We start from the raw sequence: 14,011 nt of genomic DNA, 5'->3' as shown, positions 1-14,011 counted from the left end.
CAGTGAGGACAGGGCTGCATGTGACAGGGGCAGTGACATGATGTGAGGAGGGGAATGGAGGCAGCAGGAAGCCACAGACTGAGAGTTATATAGTGGAAGGAGCAGGGTCCCCAGCAGCACAGAGTATATCAGGAGATGAGTGATGTGTCAGTGAGGACAGGGCTGCATGTGACAGGGGCAGTGACATGATGTGAGGAGGGGAATGGAGGCAGCAGGAAGCCACAGACTGAGAGTTATATAGTGGGAGGAGCAGGGTCCCCAGCAGCACAGAGTATATCAGGAGCTGAGTGATGTGTCAGTGAGGACAGGGCTGCATGTGACAGGGGCAGTGACATGATGTGAGGAGGGGAATGGAGGCAGCAGGAAGCCACAGACTGAGAGTTATATAGTGGGAGGAGCAGGGTCCCCAGCAGCACAGAGTATACCAGGAGATGAGTGATGTGTCAGTGAGGACAGGACTGCATGTGACAGGGGCAGTGACATGATGTGAGGAGGGGAATGGAGGCAGCAGGAAGCCACAGACTGAGAGTTATATAGTGGGAGGAGCAGGGTCCCCAGCAGCACAGAGTATATCAGGAGATGAGTGGTGTGTCAGTGAGGACAGGGCTGCATGTGACAGGGGCAGTGACATGATGTGAGGAGGGGAATGGAGGCAGCGGGAAACCACAGACTGAGAGTTATATAGTGGGAGGAGCAGGGTCCCCAGCAGCACAGAGTATATCAGGAGATGAGTGATGTGTCAGTGAGGACAGGGTTGCATGTGACAGAGGCAGTGACATGATGTGAGGAGGGGAATGGAGGCAGCAGGAAGCCACAGACTGAGAGTTATATAGTGGAAGGAGCAGGGTCCCCAGCAGCATAGAGTATATCAGGAGATGAGGTAATGTGTCAGTGAGGACAGGGCTGCATGTGACAGGGGCAGTGACATGATGTGAGGAGGGGAATGGAGGCAGCAGGAAGCCACAGACTGAGAGTTATATAGTGAGAGGAGCAGGCTCCCCAGCAGCACAGAGTATATCAGGAGATGAGTGATGTGTCAGTGAGGACAGAGCTGCATGTGACAGAGGCAGTGACATGATGTGAGGAGGGGAATGGAGGCATCAGGAAGCCACAGACTGAGAGTTGTATAGTGGGAGGACCTGGGTCCCCAGCAGCACAGAGTATATCAGGAGATGAGTGATGTGTCAGTGAGGACAGGGCTGCATGTGACTGGGGCAGTGACATGATGTGAGGAGGGGAATGGAGGCAGCAGGAAGCCACAGACTGAGAGTTATATAGTGGGAGGAGCAGGGTCCCCAGCAGCACAGAGTATATCAGGAGATGAGTGATGTGTCAGTGAGGACAGGGCTGCATGTGACAGGGGCAGTGACATGATGTGATGAGGGGAATGGAGGAAGCAGGAAGCCACAGACTGAGAGTTATATAGTGGGAGGAGCAGGGTCCCCAGCAGCACAGAGTATATCAGGAGATGAGTGATGTGTCAGTGAGGACAGGGCTGCATGTGACAGGGGCAGTGACATGATGTGATGAGGGGAATGGAGGAAGCAGGAAGCCACAGACTGAGAGTTATATAGTGGGAGGAGCAGGGTCCCCAGCAGCACAGAGTATATCAGGAGATGAGTGATGTGTCAGTGAGGACAGGGCTGCATGTGACAGGAGCAGTGACATGATGTGAGGAGGGGAATGGAGACAGCAGGAAGGCACAGACTGAGAGTTATATAGTGGGAGGAGCAGCCCCCAGCAGCACAGAGTATATTAGGAGATGAGTGATGTGTCAGTGAGGACAGGGCTGCATATGACAGTTGCAGTAACATGATGTGAGGAGAGGAATGGAGGCAGCAGGAAGCCACAGACTGATAGTTATATAGTGGGAGGAGCAGGATCCCCAGCAGCACAGAGTATATCAGGAGATGAGTGATGTGTCAGTGAGGACAGGGCTGCATGTGACAGGGGCAGTGACATGATGTGAGGAGGGGAATGGAGGCAGCAGGAAGCCACAGACTGAGAGTTATATAGTGGGAGGAGCAGGGTCCCCAGCAGCACAGAGTATATCAGGAGATGAGTGATGTGTCAGTGAGGACAGGGTTGCATGTGACAGGGGCAGTGACATGATGTGAGGAGGGGATGGAGGCAGCAGGAAGCCACAGACTGAGAGTTATATAGTGGGAGGAGCAGGGTCCCCAGCAGCAGAGAGTATATCAGGAGATTAGTGATGGGTTAGTGAGTAAAGGGCAGTGTCATGTTGTGAGGAAGGTAAGGTCACATAATAAGATTTCATACACACTGGTGTCAGTCTTATGTGCTGTAATAGCATTTTAAATGCACATGAACTAAATTGAATATAGAATCCATTGACCCTATACACACTCTGGATATTATATATGTGTGGTAGAGTTTCAGTTTTCCAAATGTTTCCCTTTATTACTAATTTATTAATATAGCTCCACCAATTATGTAGCGCTGTTCAGAGAATATCAGTCCCTGCGCCACTGGAGCTTACAGTCTAAAATCCTTACTGTGTACACACTAGAGATCATTTTTAATCAGCAGCCAAGTAACCTACTGGTCTGCTTCTCGGAGAGTGGGAGGAAACCAGAGCCCCTGAAGGCAAGTACGGGGAGGACATACAAACTCCAGACATATAGATACATCGGGGGAATCAAACTCATGACCCCAGTACTATGAGGCAGCAATGCTAACCACTGTGGCACCATGCCATTCACCTACAACCTTCTTGTACAAATAATGACCGTCTGTTCCAGGTATAGAACTGCTGAGTAAAGCTTTGAAATGAACAACTACAACCTATTTCAGGAGTGGGAATTAGCTTGTTTGCTTTAAGGCGGTTTTGTGGCGGAAACAGCTGGTGGCCGCGGAGATGTTTTACAATCATCCCCCATGTGCTTCCAGGAGATTTACATGACAATGAAACATATCTGGTTGAAGGCATATAGGGGGTCATTCCGAGTTGATCGCTCGCTAGCAGTTTTTAGCAGCCGTGCAAACGCTATGCCGCCTCCCACTGGGAGTGTATTTTAGCTTAGCAGAAGTGCGAACGAAAGGATCGCAGAGCGGCTACAAAATATTTTTGTGCAGTTTCAGAGTAGCTCAAAACCTACTCAGCGCTTGCGATGACTTCAGACTGTTCGGTTCCTGATTTGACGTCACGAACACGCCCTGCGTTCGGCCAGCCACGCCTGCGTTTTTCCTGGCACGCCTGCGTTTTTCCGAACACTCCCTGAAAACGGTCAGTTGACACCCAGAAAGTAACGCCCACTTCCTGTCAATCACTCTGCGGCCAGCAGTGCGACTGAAAATCTTCGCTAGGCCCTGTGTGAAACTACATCAGCCGTAGTGAAAGTACGTCGCGCGTGCACATTACGCCGCATGCGCAGAAGTGCAGTTTTTTTGCATCGCCGCTGCGCAGCGAAGATTTTCAGCTAGCGATCAACTCGGAATGACCCCCATTGAGTATATATCCCCTGAAGTAGGTCCTGTAGTTGTACAGTATTTGCGGATATTTAATGCCACTATGGGGTCTATTTACTAAGCCGTGGGTGGAGATAAAGCGGATGGAGGTAAAGTACCAGCCAATCAGCTCCTAACTGTCATTTTTCAAACCCAGCGTGTGACATGGCAGTTAGACGCTGATTGGCTGGTACTGTATCTCCGTCCACTTTATTTCCACCAAGGCTTAGTAAATAGATCCCAAAATACCCAAATAATATTTAGGTTTTTTCAGTACAAATGTCATCAACTTCAACATATATCTCGGCCCCACTAGGAGAAAGAGGGCTGGAAAAGAAACCATGTGGCTTCCATAGAGGGCATTTAAAGGGAAAGATGACCTATTTATATACATAGTAGTTTTTATTTTTTTTAATTTTATTTAATTCACTGAATCAGCTGGAACTAGGTCACTGTGTAAAAGATCAACTATATTTGGATTTATAATCTGTTAATGTAAATGGAATCCGGTGTGTTCCATGCATGCCGCGCTCTCCAGCTGGCAGTTCCGCTGATGGCGGAGTTATAACTATACAGTAGATTTACATTTCCTGTGTTCACAATGTAATCATTATATAGCTAAGAGCCTGATCTATAAGTGGCCGCACAGCCGCTGTCATACCCAGCGGAACAATTTATTGCAACCACACACGTCTGCACCACTTCTGTGTCCATCCCTGAATAAGTCTTGCTGCCATGAGAGTAACGATGATTTATTCTTAGGACAATAATTAGGAAGACCCCTACTAAATATATTGTTTCATTGAAATGTCCCTTATTAAATATTTCCCCTTGCGTCGGACTGTGTAACCCGTTACAGATATATGAGCATTATAAACTACTATTGCCTGTTCGTTATTGTTCTAATGGAATGATACATCTCTTTGTCCGCCAGGAAACATGGGACTGAGCTCCTGTCCAGCCGACGAGTTTCTTTGTGGAAATGGGAAGTGTATCCCGAACACCTGGAAATGCAATTCCGTGGATGAATGTGGGGATTACACCGACGAACGCAACTGTACAGCCCCGTCCACTGAGCTCCGCACCACGCTCTGCCCCGAGCGGACGTTCCCATGTAACTCGGCCCACTCCACGCAGTGCATGTCCAACGAGCTGAGGTGCAACTCCGTCAAGGACTGCATCAGCGGCTCGGATGAGGAGAACTGTCCCGACCTCACGTGCGGGGGGAGGCTCGGCAACTTCTACGGCTCCTTCGCCTCGCCAGACTTTTTCCGAGCCGACGGCGGCCGCTCGGACCTCCAGTGCACGTGGTACGTCGACACTCAGGATAATCGCCACGTCATTCTGCAGATTGACTTGCAGCTGGGATACAGCGACTACGTCAAAGTGTACGAAGGCATCGGCGAGCAGAACCACAAGCTCTTGCAGAGCCTCTCGTTCCGCAACAATCGCCACACGGTCAGCGCGGAGTCGGCCAATGGCCAGCTCACGTTGTCCTACCACGTACGGCCGAAGAGCATAGGGCACGGTTTCAACGCCACCTACCAGGTGAAAGGGTACTGCCTCCCGTGGGAACATCCCTGCGGAATGGATGAGATCTGTTTCTCCGACAGCCAGAATTGTGACGGGTGGTGGCACTGCCCCAACGGCAAAGATGAGGAGAACTGCCCGGCCTGCCAAAGCAACGAGTACCCCTGCGAGGGAGGGAGCGGCCTGTGCTATTCCTACCTCGACCGCTGCAACAACCAGAAGAACTGCCCAGATGGTTCCGATGAGAAAAACTGCTTCACCTGCCAGCCGGGGAACTTCCACTGCGGTACCAACCTGTGCATCTTCGAGACGTGGCGGTGCGACGGTCAAGAGGATTGCCAGGATGGTAGCGATGAACAGAACTGTCTGGTGATCGTGCCTCGGAAAGTCATCACGGCCGCCCTTATCGGTAGCCTGGTGTGTGGCCTGCTCCTGGTGATCGCGCTTGGCTGCGCGTTCAAACTGTATTCGCTAAGGAGCAGAGAGTACAGGTGAGACGTCTTCCCCTTCTTCACGGGTGATATCCCTTTACATGTCAGAGCAAAGGTAAAATATGGAAGTTTTAAATATGTTCGGCGTTAGACTTTTTTTCTTCCCTTCTGTTCCAAATGCATTTTTTAAAAAGTGATATTCCGAAAAGGCCTAGCAGTGAGGCGGGCGCAGCTATAGGCATGTTTAACACTTATCCGCAAACCCGTTATCAGACAAGTCCCTGTAATACGTGTAGTATACGCTGCATAAGCCTGTCGCCCTGATTCTATCCACCTCCTGCTAAATTAGCCATTATAGGAGGCTCCCTACATTGTTTCACCTACGTCCCCAGACTGCGCCCCCCCCCCCCCCCTTCCCACGGGAATTCAGGACTAGAAAGTCTTATCATGGAGCTAATTCAGAGCTGGATGCTATTTAAAAAAAAATTGCAGTTAGGCGATGGTTGTGGATCTGCGCAGTGCAAAGCTGGGGAGGCCGCTATCAGTGCCCCAAAAGCCTGCAGTGTAATTGGCACGCTGCTGGCGTTTGGGGGCGGTGACGGGAAACATTCCAGTGCATTGGCCGGACATATCCTGAGTAAACTGGGGGTTACTCAGATGTCCGATGGTGATGCAGTTGATACGATGCCAAACAGAAATCTTGGGGCCTGGTACACTTTTATTTTTGTGGGCCCCCTAATCCCTACCAGGTAGGTAAAGAGTTGACACACACACACACACACACACACACACACACACACACACACACACACTATTCACATTACATGATGCCATGCGTCTCCAAACCACATAATACGCCACACAATGCCAACAATTCTCACTAAATGCCTCATAGTGCCCCACTTCACATTATATGCCAGAATACACCCCCAATTAATTTTATCGGTCCCATTGTGTCCCCAGTTCACGTTATATACCTAACTATGCATCCAAATGACATTAAATACCATAACATGCACCCAAAATTAGTTTATATGCCTCTCTATGCCTCCAATTCACATTATATGCCCCCCTGAGCCCTCAAAATCACATAATACGCCTCACTGTGCCCTCAAATAACACAATGTGCCCCACTGTACTCCCAAATAACATCATACGCCCCACTGGACCCCCAAATAACATCATACACCCCACTGTGCCCCCAAATAACATTATATGCCCCACTGTGTCCCCAAATAACATTATATGCCTCACTGTGCCTCCAAATAACATCATATGCCCCGCTCTACCCCCAAATAACATAATATGCAGCACTGAGCCTCCAAATAACATTATATGCCACACTGTGCCCCCAAATAACATTATATGCCACACTGTGCCCCCAAATAACATTATATGCCCCACTGTGCCCCCAAATAACATTATATGCCCCACTGTGCCCCCAAATAACATTATATGCCCCACTGTGCCCCCAAATAACATTATATGCCCCACTGTGCCTCCAAATAACATCATATGCCCCACTCTGCCCCAAATTACATTATATGCCTCATTGTGCCTCCAAATAACATCATATGCCCCACTGTTCCCCCAAATAACATCATATGCCCCACTGAGCCTCCAAACAACATTATATGCCCCACTGAGCCTCCAAACAACATTATATGCCCCACTGTGCCCCCAAATAACATCATATGCCCCACTGTGCCCCCAAATAACATCATATGCCCCACTGTGCCCCCAAATAACATCATATGCCCCACTGTGCCCCCAAATAACATCATATGCCCCACTGTGCCCCCAAATAACATCATACGCCCCACTGTGCCCCCAAATAACATCATACGCCCCACTGTGCCTCCAAATAACATCATACGCCCCACTGTGCCCCCAAATAACATCATACGCCCCACTGTGCCCCCAAATAACATCATACGCCCCACTGTGCCCCCAAATAACATCATATGCCCCACTGTGCCCCCAAATAACATCATACGCCCCACTGTGCCCCCAAATAACATCATACGCCCCACTGTGCCCCAGCTTAACAACACAGTAGCTTCTTTCTTGCATGTTCTCTCTATTTCTCTTCTATCTTCCTTTTCCTCTGTTATTCAGCTTCTTCTTCCTGTGCCTCGCAGCTCCTCTTCGTAGATGAAGGAATTTGGCAGGCAGTTTTTTCACTGGGTATCTGGGGGGATTGTGCCGGAGCCCTTGTACCCGAGGTACCCCCCTGTCACCGGGCCTGCGCAGTCACAGCGGCAGTGCTACAGGTCCACCCTGAAACAGGCCCTGTGTCCACTGAACTGGAGTCTGAGCTGAAATGGGACATGGTAGTCCAATAGTAGAAAAGTGGGTATAGCTGAGAAGGGGGATCTAACAAGAAACATAGAGGGATATTCAATTAGTCCCCCCCAAATTTTGGGCTGCAAAAAGTGGTTTGGTTTTGTTTTTTCAATTTTTTTAAAACCTTTTTTTGCCGATTTTTCTTTTTCAGCCAATTCAGTTATCCCCCATTTCTCTGACGTCCTAAGTGGATGCTGGGACTCCGTAAGGACCATGGGGGGGGGCGGTAGCGGCTCCGCAGGAGACTGGGCACAACTAAAGAAAGCTTTAGGACTACCTGGTGTGCACTGGCTCCTCCCACTATGACCCTCCTCCAGACCTCAGTTAGATTTCTGTGCCCGGCCGAGCTGGATGCACACTAGGGGCTCTCCTGAGCTCCTAGAAAGAAAGTATATTTTAGGTTTTTTATTTTACAGTGAGATCTGCTGGCAACAGACTCACTGCTACGAGGGACTAAGGGGAGAAGAAGCGAACCTACCTGCTTGCAGCTAGCTTGGGCTTCTAGGCTACTGGACACCATTAGCTCCAGAGGGATCGACCACAGGACCCGACCTCGATGTTCGGTCCCGGAGCCGCGCCGCCGGCCCCCTTACAGAGCCAGAAGCAAGAAGTGTTCCGGAAAATCGGCGGCAGAAGACTTCTGTCTTCAACAAGGTAGCGCACAGCACTGCAGCTGTGCGCCATTGCTCCTCATGCACACCTCACACTCCGGTCACTGATGGGTGCAGGGCGCTCGGGGGGGGCGCCCTGAGGGCAATATAATACACCTTGGCTGGCAAATCATCACAATATATAGTCCCAGGGCTATATATGTGATAAATTACCCCTGCCAGAATCCATGAAAAAAGCGGGAGAAAAGTCAGCCGTAAAAGGGGCGGGGCTATCTCCCTCAGCACGCTGGCGCCATTTTTTCTTCACAGTGCAGCTGGAAGACAGCTCCCCAGGCTCTCCCCTGTAGTTTTCAGGCTCAAAGGGTTAAAAAGAGAGGGGGGGCACTAAATTTAGGCGCAATATGTGTATACAAGCAGCTATTGGGGGAAAAATCACTCAGTTATAGTGTTAATCCCTGCATTATATAGCGCTCTGGTGTGTGCTGGCATACTCTCTCTCTGTCTCCCCAAAGGACTTTGTGGGGTCCTGTCCTCAGTCAGAGCATTCCCTGTGTGTGTGCGGTGTGTCGGTACGGCTGTGTCGACATGTTGGATGAGGAAGGTTACGTGGAGGCGGAGCAGAGGCCGATAAATGGGATGTCGCCCCCTGTGGGGCCGACACCAGAGTGGATGGATAGGTGGAAGGTATTAACCGACAATGTCAACTCCTGACATAAAAGGCTGGATGACGTAACAGCTGTTGGACAGCCGGCTTCTCAGCCCGCGCCTGCCCAGGCGTCTCAAAGGCCATCAGGGGCTCAAAAAAACGCCCGTTACCTCAGATGGCAGACACAGATGTCGGCACGGAGTCTGACTCCAGTGTCGACGAGGTTGAGACATATACACAATCCACTAGGAACATCCGTTGCATGATCTCGGCAATGAAAAATGTGTTACACATTTCTGACATGAACCCAAGTACCACATAAAAGGGGTTTTATGTTTGGGGAGAAAAAGCAGACAGTGTTTTGTTCCCCCATCAGATGAGTGAAAGAAGTGTGTAAAGAGCGTGGGTTCCCCCGATAAGAAAATGGTAATTTCTCTAACGTCCTAAGTGGATGCTGGGGACTCCGTCAGGACCATGGGGAATAGCGGCTCCGCAGGAGACAGGGCACAACAAGTAAGCTTTTAGGATCACATGGTGTGTACTGGCTCCTCCCCCTATGACCCTCCTCCAAGCCTCAGTTAGGTTTTTGTGCCCGTCCGAGCAGGGTGCAATCTAGGTGGCTCTCCTAAAGAGCTGCTTAGAAAAAGTTTTTTAGGTTTTTTATTTTCAGTGAGTCCTGCTGGCAACAGGCTCACTGCATCGAGGGACTTAGGGGAGAGAATTTCAACTCACCTGCGTGCAGGATGGATTGGATTCTTAGGCTACTGGACACCATTAGCTCCAGAGGGAGTCGGAACACAGGTCTCACCCTGGGGTTCGTCCCGGAGCCGCGCCGCCGACCCCCCTTACAGATGCTGAAGATTGAAGGTCCGGAAACAGGCGGCAGAAGGCTCTTCAGTCTTCATGAAGGTAGCGCACAGCACTGCAGCTGTGCGCCATTGTTGTCACACACTTCACACCAGACGGTCACGGAGGGTGCAGGGCGCTGCTGGGGGCGCCCTGGGCAGCAATATATAATACCTTTTATGGCAAAAGAATACATCACATATAGCCATTAAGGCTATATGTATGTATTTAACCCATGCCAAATGTCTAAAACTCCGGGAGAAAAGCCAGCCGGAATAGGGGGCGGGGCTTATTCTCCTCAGCACACAGCGCCATTTTCCTGCTCAGCTCCGCTGTGAGGAAGGCTCCCAGGACTCTCCCCTGCACTGCACTACAGAAACAGGGTAAAACAGAGAGGGGGGGCATATTTTGGCGATATTTTTATATATTTAAGCGGCTATAAGGAACAACACTTATATAGGGTTGTTCCCATATATATTATAGCGCTTGGGTGTGTGCTGGCAAACTCTCCCTCTGTCTCCCCAAAGGGCTAGTGGGGTCCTGTCTTCGATAAGAGCATTCCCTGTGTGTCTGCTGTGTGTCGGTACAATTGTGTCGACATGTATGAGGACGATGTTGGCGTGGAGGCAGAGCAATTGCCGATAATGGTGATGTCACCCCCCAGGGAGTCGACACCGGAATGGATGGCTTGTTTATGGAATTACGTGATAATGTCAGCACATTACAAAAATCAGTTGACGACATGAGACGGCCGGCAAACCAGTTAGTACCTGCCCAGGCGTCTCAGACACCGTCAGGGGCTGTAAAGCGCCCTTTACCTCAGTCGGTCGACACAGACCCAGACACAGACACTGAATCTAGTGTCGACGGTGATGAAACAAACGTATTTTCAAGTAGGGCCACACGTTATATGATCACGGCAATGAAGGAGGCTTTGCATATCTCTGATACTGCAAGTACCACAAAAAGGGGTATTATGTGGGGGGTGAAAAAACTACCTGTAGTTTTTCCTGAATCAGAGGAATTAAATGATGTATGTGATGAAGCGTGGGTTAACCCAGATAGAAAAATGCTAATTTCAAAAAAGTTATTAGCATTATACCCTTTCCCGCCAGAGGTTAGGGCGCGCTGGGAAACACCCCCTAGGGTGGATAAGGCGCTCACACGCTTATCGAAACAAGTGGCGTTACCGTCTCCTGATACGGCCGCCCTCAAGGATCCAGCTGATAGGAGGCTGGAAACTACCCTGAAAAGTATATACACTCATACTGGTGTTATACTGCGACCAGCCATCGCCTCAGCCTGGATGTGCAGTGCTGGGGTCGTCTGGTTGGATTCCCTGACTGAAAATATTGATACCCTGGATAGGGACAGTATTTTATTGACTATAGAGCAATTAAAGGATGCTTTCCTTTATATGCGAGATGCGCAGAGAGATATTTGCACTCTGGCATCGAGAGTAAATGCGATGTCCATATCTGCCAGAAGGAGTTTATGGACGCGACAGTGGTCAGGTGATGCGGATTCCAAACGACATATGGAAGTATTGCCGTATAAAGGGGAGGAATTATTTGGCGTCGGTCTATCGGATCTGGTGGCTACGGCAACTGCCGGAAAATCCACTTTTTTACCTCAGACCCCCTCCCAACAGAAAAAGACACCGTCTTTTCAGCCGCAGTCCTTTCGTTCCTATAAGAACAAGCGGACAAAAGGACAGTCATATCTGCCTCGGGGCAGAGGAAGGGGTAAGAGAGGGCAGCAAGCAGCCCCTGCCCAGGAACAGAAGCCCTCCCAGGGTTCTGCAAAGCCCTCAGCATGACGCTGGGGCCTTACAAGCGGACTCAGGAACGGTGGGGGCTCGACTCAAGAATTTAAGCGCACAGTGGGCTTGCTCACAGGTGGACCCCTGGATTCTACAGGTAGTATCTCAGGGTTACAGGTTGGAATTCGAGAAATCTCCCCCTCGCCGGTTCCTAAAGTCTGCTTTGCCAACGTCTCCCTCGGACAGGGCGACGGTATTGGAAGCCATTCACAAGCTGTTTGCTCAGCAGGTGATAGTCAAGGTACCCCTCCTACAACAGGGAAAGGGGTATTACTCCACGCTATTTGTGGTACCGAAGCCGGACGGCTCGGTAAGACCTATTCTAAATCTCAAATCTTTGAACCTGTACATACAAAAATTCAAGTTCAAGATGGAGTCACTCAGAGCAGTGATAGCGAATCTGGAAGAAGGGGACTTTATGGTGTCCCTGGACATAAAGGACGCTTACCTGCATGTCCCAATTTGCCCTTCACATCAAGGGTACCTCAGGTTCGTGGTGCAAAACTGTCATTATCAGTTTCAGACGCTGCCGTTTGGATTGTCCACGGCACCTCGGGTCTTTACCAAGGTAATGGCCGAAATGATGATCCTTCTACGAAGAAGAGGCGTATTAATTATCCCTTACTTGGACGATCTCCTGATAAGGGCAAGATCCAGAGAACAGCTGGAAGACGGAGTAGCACTAACCCAACTAGTGCTGCAACAACACGGGTGGATTCTGAATTTTCCAAAATCTCAGTTGACCCCGACGACACGTCTGCTGTTCCTGGGAATGATTCTGGACACGGTTCAGAAAAAGGTGTTTCTTCCGGAGGAGAAAGCCAGGGAGTTATCCGAACTTGTCAGGAACCTCCTAAAACCAGGGACAGTGTCTGTGCATCAATGCACAAGAGTCCTGGGAAAGATGGTGGCTTCTTACGAAGCGATTCCATTCGGCAGATTCCACGCACGAACTTTTCAGTGGGATCTGCTGGACAAATGGTCCGGATCGCATCTGCAGATGCATCAGCGGATAACCTTATCGCCACGGACAAGGGTGTCTCTTCTGTGGTGGTTGCAGAGTGCTCATCTGTTAGAGGGCCGCAGATTCGGCATACAGGACTGGGTCCTGGTGACCACGGATGCCAGTCTGAGAGGCTGGGGAGCGGTCACACAAGGAAGAAACTTCCAGGGAGTATGGTCAAGCCTGGAGATGTCTCTTCACATAAATATACTGGAGCTAAGAGCGATTTACAATGCTCTAAGTCTGGCAAAACCCCTGCTTCAGGGTCAGCCGGTGTTGATCCAGTCGGACAACATCACGGCAGTCGCCCACGTAAACAGACAGGGCGGCACAAGAAGCAGGACAGCAATGGCAGAAGCTGCAAGGATTCTTCGCTGGGCGGAAGATCATGTGATAGCACTGTCAGCAGTATTCATTCCGGGAGTGGACAACTGGGAAGCAGACTTCCTCAGCAGACACGATCTACACCCGGGAGAGTGGGGACTTCATCCAGAAGTCTTCCACATGATTGTGAACCGTTGGGAAAAACCAATGGTGGATATGATGGCGTCCCGCCTCAACAAAAAACTGGACAGGTATTGCGCCAGGTCAAGAGATCCTCAGGCAATAGCTGTGGACGCTCTGGTAACACCGTGGGTGTTCCAGTCAGTGTATGTGTTCCCTCCTCTGCCTCTCATACCAAAAGTACTGAGAATTATACGGCAAAAGGGAGTAAGAACGATACTAGTGGCTCCGGATTGGCCAAGAAGAACTTGGTACCCGGAACTTCAAGAGATGCTCACGGAGGATCCGTGGCCTCTACCTCTAAGACGGGACCTGCTTCAGCAGGGACCGTGTCTATTCCAAGACTTACCGCGGCTGCGTTTGACGGCATGGCGGTTGAACGCCGAATTCTAAAGGAAAAAGGCATTCCGGAAGAGGTCATTCCTACACTGGTAAAGGCCAGGAAGGAGGTGACTGCACAACATTATCACCGCATTTGGAGGAAATATGTTGCGTGGTGTGAGGCCAGGAAGGCCCCCACGGAGGAATTTCAACTGGGTCGATTCCTACATTTCCTGCAAACAGGATTGTCTATGGGCCTCAAATTGGGGTCCATTAAGGTTCAAATTTCGGCCCTGTCGATTTTCTTCCAGAAAGAATTGGCTTCAGTTCCTGAAGTTCAGACTTTTGTAAAAGGAGTACTACATATACAGCCCCCGGTTGTGCCCCCAGTGGCACCGTGGGATCTTAATGTAGTCTTGGATTTTCTAAAATCCCATTGGTTTGAGCCGCTCAAATCGGTGGAGATGAAGTATCTTACATGGA

At 50.1% G+C, this 14,011-nt stretch overlaps 1 protein-coding gene across 2 annotated transcripts in view; it reads left to right on the top strand.

Moving 5' to 3' along the window:
• Positions 1–14,011, top strand: part of LRP3 (LDL receptor related protein 3) — a 91,195-nt gene that overhangs the window by 62,017 nt on the left and 15,167 nt on the right. For both annotated transcript variants that reach the window (XM_063945989.1, XM_063945988.1), the window contains exon 5: positions 4,403–5,489. In XM_063945989.1, coding sequence (XP_063802059.1) covers positions 4,403–5,489 — 1,087 coding nt within the window. The remainder of the gene's footprint in view (positions 1–4,402; positions 5,490–14,011) is intronic.

The sequence above is a fragment of the Pseudophryne corroboree genome, chromosome 11 (assembly GCF_028390025.1).
Source record: "Pseudophryne corroboree isolate aPseCor3 chromosome 11, aPseCor3.hap2, whole genome shotgun sequence".
NCBI lineage: Eukaryota > Metazoa > Chordata > Amphibia > Anura > Myobatrachidae > Pseudophryne > Pseudophryne corroboree.
The sequence above is the reverse complement of the archived record's forward strand: the minus strand, read 5'-3'. Positions and strand labels throughout refer to the sequence as shown.